Consider the following 11975-nt stretch of genomic DNA (forward strand, 5'->3'; position numbering starts at 1 on the left):
GTGTGTGTGTGTTTCTTTTTTTTGTTTTTTGTTTGTTGCGGGATCCATATGCGTGCACGGTGTAGACGCACGGGTCTGCCGTATGGGGGGGGGGGTCTGCTCCGGTCAACCTGTGGCAGCGAGGAACCTCAGGTGTCCCTCTCTGTGGTGAAGGTCTCGTGAGCAGGGCGGGCTCGTTTTGGCACGTCACGCGACTTTGCGTCGGATCTTTTTGAGGTTTTTTTGTTTTTTTGTTTTTGTTTTAAGAAGAAGAGAAGCACAGGAAGTGCATGCATAGTGAGCAAGTGCATAGGTAGTTGATGTCAGGCCAAAGTGGAGCCCCGCCGAACCCATGACAGGCCTCCACACATATACATGTATTTAAAGACAAGCTTATTGTTCTGACCCTCTTGCAACATTTTTAAAAATTGAAATACAATGTCCAGCCTCACGTTGGTCTCGAGCAGCCTCGCAATTAGCCCCGGTCGCCCTAACATTTTTAAAAACGCCCTGGCAAGAGCCGTTAACGCGCTGGTAAATAAATTGCGGGGAAAATAGAAAGTTTGGGGGGGGGGGGGGTCGCTGCATGCATCGCGTGCCTCTGCTGCCACTTTTGCTAATGGAGACAAAGAAAAATGACGCCTGCTTCTCTATATCGTTGAATTCAGTTGCTAAGCAACTAGTATGGGAATTCATCCGCGAAATTCAAATCCTGCAGCGAGAGGGACACGTTCTGTGAGTTTTGCTGAATAGGCGAGCGAGACAACTCGAGAAAAAAAGAAAAAGAAAGAAAGACAAAGTTTGAAGCCCAGGAACAGATTTGCCTCTTGCAGCCCTGACGAAAAAAAAAAAAATATATATATATATATACACACACACACACACACACACACACACACACACACACACACACACACACACACACATATATATATATATATAACGCTGCCTATACCACAGCCAAACGCACTGCCTGTATCATTTAGACTTATTGTAGGATATAATATAATAGGTCACCATGTCTAGTCGCTTGGTCGCACAAGCGCCCTATTAGTCCCGTTAGAGAGCAGTGTTTGGACGTTATTTTATGGTCCTCTCTCGGGCCTGGCACCGCAAAGACCCTCCGCCCCGGAGCCCGTGGAAAGTCCCGGAACAACGGTGGCGATATTGGTCTGCGCCGGGACCCCACCGTGTCGGCCCCCGGCACGCTGGGTGGTTGGAGGCCGAGCGGCGCGGGGCTGCCGCGGCTTCGGGCAGGCGCAGTCGGTAAGCCGCCTGACCCAGTGCCCCGGATGCTGACACGGCGTGTCAGCTCGCCGGGTTACGGACCCTGTCCGCTCCACCAGGGGGGAAGCGCACCTGTGCGTGCGGAAGGGGACTTGCACCGGAGCATCAGAGCAGACTTTTGTTTTTGGTTTTGGTTTCGCAGTCATTCAGAATCGCGTGTGCAACACACGGCAGGCCGCTTCAGATTCGATCCAGTCTTCCCAGTGAACGTGAACCGGTTATTTTGCAGATCAGAGCTGGTTTTTATTTTTTGTCGACGAGCGTGTGGACGAGCGGCCCGTGAATCAGGCCAATAATTATGCCAACTATGTGTTGATCAGTGTCATGTGATGCAGTATCTGGACTGTAAGCTGCAACGTAAACATTACATAACATGCAGCCAGGACGTCAGGACGCCCCGCGCATTAACCTCCACGATACGGACGCGCCTGTCACCCGCTTGATTTTCTCTCTCTCTCTCTCTCTCTCTGAGATGTCGATGCAGCTCTATTGGCCCCAGCCCACCCCCCAGCACTCCGCCACCCAAAAACACGCCTCGGCCTCGGCCCGCTGTCCATCCTGCGGGCTGAAGGGGCTCGGGCTCCCGCCTCCTGCCCGGGGCCTGCAGAGGCAGCGGACGTGAACAGAACCGACGTGCCGCCGTGCTGGCCCCGCAGCCGGCCGCGAGGTTTCACTTAAATGATGATGCACAGTTATGGGACGAGGCTGACGATGACAAACGCTGGTGGACTAATATTTAAGCGTAGGCAATAACTCAGGAACTTATGGGCTCATAAACGACAAATGCGATATTAATACACCAATTTATCTTTTTTTAAAAAATAAATAAATCTGGTAAATAAATAAAATCCAACCTTTTTAGCTATAAGGTTGAATATTTTCATTTTCTACAAAGGTTCCTTGGCTCTGCATCATTCTAACGGGGGGGTATTATTAGCTCGCAGCTTCACCCAGTCCACCATTTTCTTCATTAGCCTCTGCTGCTGTGCATGCAAAACAAAATACAGAAGAAAAATAAAAGAGAATAACAGCACGCAGGGTCATTCCACCTCCGAAAACATAGCCCGACATAGGATAAGAATATAAATTTCAAAACACAAGATGACTGCGTTTCATTCTAACAAATTTATTGTGTCTCAATCAGCTCGTACGGAACCACTACTGAAATTAAATTACAATCAAATTATCACATCAAAATGTACCCTTATTACCTAACAACGGTCAATGTCAGCTTATGGTGATTTGTGCTCCTTTAGAAACGATAATACAAAATGAAACAAATAAGGGCAACAACAAAAATAGAAGAGAAAAAAAACAAACAAAAAAACAAAATTCAAATCAAACAAGAAAGGGAAAGCATCTTACACAAGTTCCTGGGGGAAAATAAATTACCGTTTGGAATAATTCATATGTATTCCGAATAAAATATTAAAACAAGTCATTCTGATGAAAAATATAAAGTAAATAACTCAGATCAGTATCTGATCTAGTGATCTATATTGCCGGCTTTACAGAGTTTTGTTTATTAAAACCTACCAAAGAATACTGCTTAGAAAGGGCAGCATTAATAGTATATCCACAGCACCCACTCAGTCACACTTGGCAACAGATTTTCAGATTTTTTTTTCTCAAATAAGTGCAGCTGAAGTCTTTTCAAATGTCTTATGCTCTATTTGTCGAAAAAAAAAGGAAGGAAAATCCACTCACGGTGTCAGAGTCCATTAAATAATGATAATAATTATAATAATAAAAAAAAAAAAAACCCACGTGAAAGAGAAAAAGAAGGTGATCTTTGAGATCAGGCGGGGACAGTCCTGGTCCTGGTTGTCTTTTCTTTCATGAGGGCCTCAGCATGAAAATTTAAAAAAAAAGAAAAAAAAAAACACACACACACACACGCAAAAAAGAAAAATATCCCTAATCCTCCGCGTGTGTGTGTGTGTGTGTGTACGTGAAACCATGCAATCCACCTCAGAAAAAAAAGAAAAAATTCTGTAAATCATGATGGAAGCTTCGTGGATGTCACTCTCCTTCATATTGTTGCAGTTTTCCCCCTCTGTTATTGTTGGGCATGGAAGAGGGGGACCGGGGGGGGGGGCGGCGAGGGGGGGGGGACGGTTCAAGTCCCATTTCTAAATATACAAAATGCCTGCTCCTTTGTTTCTTCGATCAAACACGGGATAATGAGGGGGAGATATTTTTGGAGGGGGGGGGGGGGAGAAAAAGGGAATAAAAAAAAAAAAAACAATGCTCGGTTTCCTCTTGGTGTGTTTTAATGCGCCAAAATTACCTGGTGGAATGAACTTGTAGTTGTCACCCTCTGGTCGCTCGCTTCACTTGCATCTTTTAAGTAATCTACTAAAAAATGCCCCTGAAAGAAAAAAGCAGAAGGAACCTTTTAGGTTAAGACATTTTAGGGCCTGGAAGAAGGTTAACGGTGCGTTTTTTGTTTTTGTTTTTGTTTTTGTTTTGTTTTTTTTCTGAGGGGATTGGGAGGAAAAAGGGAGAGGTTGCTGTTTTTTTTTCTTTCTTTTTTTTCTGGTGAAAAATAGATAACACATTTGCAGTCTTATTCATATTCCCTCACAATCACAGTATCAAAAAAATGTGGCTATCCTGGCGATAGTCTGTGTGTTGTCTTTTCCTATCAGTTTAATTTCATATAAAATATTCTCGTGTGCTGTTCTATGTTTCACTGAACATTCTTTTGCAGTCCATGGAGGGGGGCGGTGTTTCTGCACTCACATTGCCGACCTGAGAGTACACATCCTCCGGCGTCTGTGCCACTCCTGGGGGCGTCATCCGTTTTTCCTTCTGTCTCCTATTGCAAAACCACACTCTAACCACCTCTTTCTCCAGCTGCAAGTTGTCCGCCAGGGTGCTGATCTCCTGGGCCGAGGGCTTGGGGCATTTTAGGAAGTGGCTCTCCAAAGCCCCCTTGACGCTCACCTCGATGGACGTGCGCTTCTTTCGCTTCCTCCCCTGCGCCGCGATCTTGTCGATGCTGGTGGGGCTGCCGGTGGACGAGTCGGCCTCCTCAAGCCACTTGTTTAACAAAGGCTTGAGCTTGCACATGTTTTTGAAGCTGAGCTGCAGAGCCTCGAATCTGCAAATGGTTGTCTGAGAGAAAACGTTCCCGTACAGGGTGCCCAAAGCCAAGCCGACGTCCGCCTGCGTAAAGCCCAGTTTGATCCTCCGCTGCTTGAACTGCTTGGCGAACTGTTCCAGGTCGTCCGAGGTCGGCGTGTCGTCGTCCGAGTGCGGGTCGTGGCTGTTGACGCCGCCGTGGTGCTGGTGATGCGGGTGCTGGTGGTGATGGTGGTGGTGGTGGCTGCCGTGGTCCAGATCCGGGGTGTCCCCCCTCACCAAGCCCGGGTGTACCAGGCTCTGGCTCCCAGGACTCAGCATCCCGTTCACAGTGAAGCCACCCGGCTGGGAATAGATCAGCGACTGCTGCTGCTGCTGCCCCCCGGATATGGAGTTAATGTGAGCCGCGGTAGTGCTCCCCCAAGCCCCGGCGTGAGTCTGGTGGGGAGCTAAGTGAGGGGGCCTGTGGTGCAGCGCGGTGCCCGTGTGCAGATCGTCTCTGCCGGAGTTTTTCACGTCCTGCTGCTGCGGGCTGCCCGTCATCCCGACGGGACTCGACGACCAGGGCGATCCGGCTTCGGCGGCAGCCACCGCGGCCGCTGCTGCGGCCGCTGCGGCGTGCGGGAGGGATGTCACCCACTGATGGGCATGGCTCAGCATGTGTCCCCCGTTGCTCGCTGCCATTGCGCCTTGCATAAAGTCACTCTGTACCATCTTGACGGAGGGGTCTCCCCTGTAGCCCCCAGACCCCGAGGTAACCGCGGCACTGCCCGGCTGCATGCCACCGCCCCCGGAGTCAGAGTGCACGATGGAGCCGGACGATAAGATGCTATTGCTGGGCAGATAAGGATTGGAAGCCGCGGTGGCCATTCCGTCAACCCTTATGAATATGTTTGTGGATAACCCCCCTCCCTTTTTACAGTCACTTCTTTCGAGCGGGCAAATTGTATCTCATGAATTATTCAAACTTTAAAAGTATGGGTAGGTTTTTGGCAAATACCATCGACGTGCGTAAAAAAAACAACCAAAAAAAAAAACAAACAAACGCCAAAGAGCTTCAAAAACGGTGTCAGAAAACTGAATCAAATCCGCGTGTATTTACAACATTCTAACTCAGACGGTTCTGCGTGGATATGGACGAATACAATTCCAGGTTTTTCAAAAGCCCTTTGAAACCATGTGCAGTCCGTTTGGAAAGTTTCGCACCGGGACGAAATTGTGAACATTAAAATTCAAATGTAAGGGGGGAAGGAGGAAAAAAAAAAAAAAAAAAAAAAGAGAGAGAGAGTTGTCCCAAACAAAGTTTTGGAGGTCGCAAAAAACAAAAAGCCTCGCAAATCCTCCACAATGTACAAAGTCCCAGTTTATGTCCCCTTTGGATGTGAAAACCATCAGCGGAGTGTCCTCGGTTCTTTTGTAATTCAGTCGCCGAGATTTCTCCCTCGCTTTATTCTTTTCTCTCTCTTCTTTTATAGCACCGTGCAGCCTATCTCTTTGTTCTGTTTTGATGTATATAAACCTGCCAAACCGCAAACTCCCGTTGAAGTACAGTCCGGTATAACAGCGTACGGTGCTGCTCGCGAGCCTCTTCTCTCATTCGCTTGTTCTCTCTCTCCACCTCTCTCTCTCTCTCTCTCTCTCTCCCTTCTCTCTCTCTCTCCCCTTCTCTGACAGGACGCGTAGTCCCGCCCTCGCCCCCCCCCCGCCCCCCCCTGCAAGCCCGACGACGCGCGGATGTTTACCCCGTGCGTCCCCGTTGATTGGTTACCCGGGGTGTGATTGGCAGGTCTCGCCAGCCTTGCTCCGGGGCGCGCGAGCCCTCCTTCCGGCTGTTCCAATTGGCTGATTTTTAATTGCAGTCCAAACAAAACGGGGGGAAAGACAACTTGGTAGTAAACAGTGCTGAGATACTAGTACACAAACAGGGGTGAAGGGGTAAATAAAAGAGGTCCATAAACTGTGATCTCCGGTTTGCGCTCGTCAGGAGTCAAACCGCCGGCACGGTGTCCTTCTTTTTTTTATTTATTATATGATTTCCTCTGTGTACATGTAGAACCACACCTGTTTGAAAGTACAAGTTTCAATCACACAGACCTACGTCGGCTCGGATAGATGGATAAACTCTATTCAGTCGACCGAGAGACGCGTAAAACGTGTTTAAGTGGTTTCATCCCCCGTTCTGCTTGTTGCAAACATATCCGGGATTAACGCGAGGCTTGAGGGGTTTATTCAAAACACGCTCGCACGTTTGACATCGCAAGATCCATTGGTAACAGTTATAATTATCTGGTGGCCTGACCCGATTGTGTAATAGAGTGAGGCGTCGGTGCTGCCAGGTCCAGGGGTCTAATTCCCTCCGGGCCACTCATGAGAAATATAGGAAATGCGTAGAATAAATAAATAATAATAATAATAATAATAATAATAATAAGATAAAGATAAAATGTTCACTACATGGCACATGCTTTATCTTGTTCCACTGACCTACGTGGCTAGATGAGGTGCGCGGTGTGTTAAGAAGCTTCGATTAGCATCTCCAGAACTCTTCGTCAACATTCGCCAGCTAAAGTTTCTGAAGACATAAAACCGTCATTCCGCGCCCTCGGTCCGACCTCGGCTCGGTGCCCCTGTAATGCGCCTCGCAGCGGCGTGTGTGCCTGGAAGGGAGAGGGGACGAGTGTGCGTCTGCGCCGCCAGCCAGCGTCAGCCCTGCGCCCCGGCTCCTCAGGGGTTAACGCCCAAAGGTTGCCGGGATGCTTCCGCGCACAGGCCACCTCGCCGGGGCAGAGTGAGAGGGAAAGTGGCAACCAAAACAAGGGCAAATTGAGCAGTCCTGGGGGGGGGGGGGGGGGTACGGGCTGTCGATGCAGGAAACGTTTGCTTAAAAAAAAATAAAGAAATAAAATAAAAAAAATCTCCAGAAATATAACCCTTAACATGTGCACCATCATTCAAGATGACCACATAACCCCGGACATGAATGGGGCCTTTGTCAGTGAGCGGGAGCCCTGCGCCCCTGGACGCACCCATGGGTGGTAACAGGGGCCAGATAGGTAGCTCCCGAGCTCCCACTGCAACCATTGGTTGGGGCTTAGGGTGTCTGCAGACCCTGCCGAACCCACCTGGTCGAGACGAGGCCTGTGGCAGGTGACCTCCTGTCAGGATCAACTGTCATTTTGTACCATAGGTCAGAGCCACATGACACCCGGTGCCCCCAAACACCGCCTCATAATCTCTCCCCATCGAAGATGGCGCGAAAGATTTCACTGCAAAAAGGGATTTAAGGGCAAATATATAAGGCAGTGGAGTAGTTGTGCACAGGCTGTGTACTCCATGCCAGCCCCCCCCCCTCCTTCTTCTTCTCCTCCTCGTCCCAGTAGATTTAATTTGGACTGGGCTCAAAACCGAGGGAGCCTCGTGGATTTGTTTACACTGAATAGGCAGGCTAGGGGCCAGAGCCATGGGGCCCTCTATTCATTAATATACAGTGAGGATTTCTGTCTAAATTACTGCTGTTCAAGTCCACACTACACGCTTTGAAAGGGCGTCTCAGGCGGCCGGCAGAAACGTGACACCAAGGTGTACGTGTGCAGAGAAGGGGGCTCCACACACACACACACACACACACACACACACGAGATAACCCATCAAAATGAAATATATATAAATAAATATGGATGAGATATAAAAAGAGAGTCAAAGAGCCGTTTCAGAAATGCTCCCAGAAATCACACGATAAAAAAAAGTCCTCTCTGATATATAATGTGTTTATTATTTATTTGCTTATTATAAAAAAGGTCCCCAAGTTCCCTGCTGGGGGAGTTCATTTATTCTGTATGCAAAGAAAAAAAAGAAAAAAAAAAAAAAAGAAAAAAAAGAAAGAAAGGGGGGAGAGGAAAAAAATTCATCCCCAAGTATAACAAGAGACGAACAGTTAGTGCTGATTTTCATTTGCATAAATTTTCATATATTTTAGTGAAAATAATAGCGGGAGCCGAGGAGTGCTCCGGCTCAGTTGAGGCAGAGGAAAGAAAATCTTAGGGAGCACCGAGTCGCAGGGAGAGGGAGCTAACCGCTGACAGACTCCGCGCCGACACCGGGAAGCTATTTGCCTCCGCTCGGACGCAAGGTAAGTCAACCATTATCTCTGCGGACCTCTTTTTTACGCTCGAGGAGCGGTGGAGTTTATCGCCTTCTCGCGCTTTTCTCCGCCGCGGCTGTGACGCGCCGCCCCGCAGACCCCGCTCGCCGCTCCACCGGACGCCTCGGCGCACTCCCGCGCCGCCGCGCACACCGTGTCTGCCGCAACTTATATTTAAAACCGAATCGCGAATCCTCGTCCTTCTCCTTTTGCCTGAATGCGAATTAAGAAAAATAAATAAAATAAAAAATCAATAACGGCACCGCTCTTTGCTTCTGCGCACCGGTTTTTATTTTTTTTGTTTTTTCGTTTTTTCGTGTTTTGTTTTTTTTGTTTTGTTTTAATTTTATATAAATAGCGGACAGATGGATAAGCTGTGATGTTTTGCAGGGAATGTCCACCGGAGAAAAGTGCAATCAATCACATTTTAAGCAGGGAGAGAGAGAGAGAGAGAGAGAGAGAGAGAGAGAGAGAGAGAGAGAGGGAGAGAGACCCCCGGTTGAATCCTCCAGAGGGATCGCGTAGGCAAGTGCAATATGAAATCCTTTAATATAAATCGATTTCGCCGCTGCAAAGTTTGTTTAAAGTTTATGTGCGGCAGCCTGGACGACCACTGGCCGGTCCCGCGCTGCGCTCGTCAAGACAGACAGAGCTTGTGATTTAAATAGCTTGGATTTTAATGAGCGTTGACCGGTTTGTTCTTTATTTATTTAACCCCCCTTCCCCCCCTCGCCCCCCCACAACCCACCGCTTTTTTGTTTTTTTTTTTTCGGAGCTGTTCCGAGGAGCCAAATGAAGGAGGAGAATGTCAAGGAAACGCAAAGTAAAACGACAGATTTTTTTTTTTTTTTTTCCTAAAAATGTGCAGACGCAAAAAAAGAGAGACGTGGTCACAGGCAATTACTTAACACAGCAGACAGCAGCAGCCCCGAGAACTAACAACACATCACTTCAGCGTCTGTCACAACTTTCCGCGACTTCCTGAAAGTGCACCGCTGAGGATCTATCACACATTAACCCGAATTTCTGCGGAGAGGTGGTTTGGTTTTCGCTGCATTCGCCATACTCTGCTTTCGGGTTGTTGCTTTTTTTTTTTTTTTCTCTTTTTCCTTTTCCCCTTTTTCCGCCCCCCCCCACCCCCTTTTTTCTCACGGGTTAACTCCTTTTCCCGCATTGATGGGGAGTGCATTTCTGAGCCCAGCACTCGGTAGCCATGGTGAGCCCAATAAAAGGGGGAAACACTAGTCGCATTAAGCTGTATGTTTGTGCACTGGAGTCGAGATGAAAAGCGCCTCGGTGACCCGGGCCAGCGGCACCGGTGCTGGGCGGTAACGCGTTACAGTAATGCCATTACTTCTGTCGCGGAAGGAAAAGCAATAAGCTGTTATTTGGGTTTTGTTTTTTTTTGTGGTTCTTTTTGTACTTTAGTCATGATTATTAAGGGGGCTGTGATTGCGTCAGCCTCCCGTGCAGTTTTCACTAGAATTTATTCTCGGAAAGTGGCTTGAGTGTGGCCTAAGTTACTCCGGTTTTACCAGCAAAATGAGGAGAAGTTGGTTGGAAGAGAAGCGACTACGTTATCGCGATGTTTTAAAAATGAGATAACACCTAAATTGTGGTTTTGTGGTGCCTAACTGAAAAGTAAAGTAACGCGCTACTTTGCATACGGAAATGGTCAGCAGAATGATTTTTAAAAAAAAAATTGATTCGTGTATTTATTCACTACAAGCTTAAGGTGAAGGAAATGAGGGAGAACGCGATTTTCCGAGCAGCACTGAAATCCTACACATGATATCTGCCGCGGACAGTTGCTGCTGCAGCCGGGCTGGAGGTGGAGTAGATCTTGGGAGTCATTGTTGGCTTCATCATAAAAATAAATAAAATAAATAATATATATATATATATAAACAATCATAACTGCCGCCAGGTGTCGCGCTCACTCGTGGTGCAAATGCTGCAAATATGTAAAACCTACACTGCAAAAAAAAAAAAAAAAAAAACAAACTGTCCATCTTGTGTCACATTTCAAAATCATTGGCGTTTTTTTTTAAAATCATAATTATTTATGACTTTATTCATTTCTTTATTTTACAAATTAAAGATCTGACCCCGGTGAGCTGATTCCACTTGGCCCCAGATCAGTTTTTATTTAAAAAACAAACAACAACAAAAAAAAAAAACTCTCCTCCTGAGATTTAGTTTTGCAACAAAGAAGCATTTTACTTTAACCTTTGGATGCAGTAGCCCACTGAAGTCGTGCTGCACTATACGCAGTTGAAACCACGTCCCTCTGGTGCCACTGGCAGCTTTCACTTTCTTAAAAAGTGAGACTGAATGTAACTCCTGAAATGCACACACACACACACACACACACACACACACACACACACACACACACACACACACACACATATATAGATATAGATAGATCTAATTGTTTTGCAGTGCATAGGTGCGTTGTTGTGGTGTTTTTATGGCCACCGTCTCAGACATGAGCTGATGGCAGGATTGGCAATGAAGATGTCACTGGGTCAGAGCAGGAACATGACTGAATGGGGCCGGATCTCCAGCCTCCACAGAGAAAGCATGGCACGCACGGAGACAGCACATATGGGGCTGGTTAATCAACAGAGCCGTGCTGATGTGCGCTACCTTGCCGAGTCCTGCTCTTGGAAAAACAAAACGAGCTGCACAGAACCAGAATCCGAGGACCGGACACCAAATAAAACGAGGGGCTCAGGCTGTAGTTATTCTGCCTCATCCCTCAACCCCAGAGGCAATTTAAAACACCTTAATTTAATTATCCCCCCTTCACCAGCGGCCGGAGCCGCACCTACACTGTTATTTTCACGCGTTCCACCCTGCGCCACCAGCATCGGGCGCCGCGCGGGGAAGGCTGCTCGTATCGATCGGTACGGGCCCGTGACAGCAGCCTATCAGCGACGGCGCAGCCCTCGTTGATATGCAAATGGCCCGTGATTAGATAGGCCCCGCGCGCTGTTCTAAGCCAGTCGCCATCTGCAGTGGCCTATGAGCCATAAGTGTGAGCCAGCAGGTCTTTGTGGAAACATATGACCAACCAGCGACTTTGAGAATTATTAGCAAAATGAGGGCCGGGCAGGACCCATGAATCATCCCGGGAATTAGTGCGTTGCCATTTCCCCGCAACGCCTGGCCGACCGTTCAGTGTTGCACCGTTCAGTGTTGCTCTTCATCATCGTCATCAGCGGCCGCCACCAGCAGCAGCGGCAGCGGCAGCAACAAAGCATCAAAGCTGCACAGCGCGTTGTGTCACGGTGCAGCACTGACGGTTGCTGGTAGCAGGAGGCCATTTCTTTATTCCTCCAGGAGCGGATTGTCTCATTTATCGAGAGGCTTTCGTGAACCTGCCCTTCCCCAGTCAGAATCCCGGTATATCACCGGTGGCCTGCGTGCACGTTTCCAAGTTGAGCACTGGTAAACCGATTTAAATATAATAACC

At 48.0% G+C, this 11975-nt stretch overlaps 1 protein-coding gene across 1 annotated transcript; it reads right to left on the reverse strand.

The window, feature by feature from the left end:
• Positions 1-3538: 3538 nt before the first annotated feature.
• Positions 3539-5223, reverse strand: pou3f3b (POU class 3 homeobox 3b). Its single transcript, XM_040142303.1, has 2 exons — positions 4012-5223; positions 3539-3637 (listed from the first exon to the last, which is right to left on the reverse strand). Exons 1-2 carry the CDS (start codon positions 5221-5223, stop codon positions 3539-3541), a joined length of 1311 nt encoding a protein of 436 aa, XP_039998237.1.
• Between the last annotated feature and the right edge of the window lie 6752 nt (positions 5224-11975).

Source organism: Xiphias gladius, chromosome 13 (assembly GCF_016859285.1).
Source record: "Xiphias gladius isolate SHS-SW01 ecotype Sanya breed wild chromosome 13, ASM1685928v1, whole genome shotgun sequence".
Lineage (NCBI taxonomy): Eukaryota > Metazoa > Chordata > Actinopteri > Istiophoriformes > Xiphiidae > Xiphias > Xiphias gladius.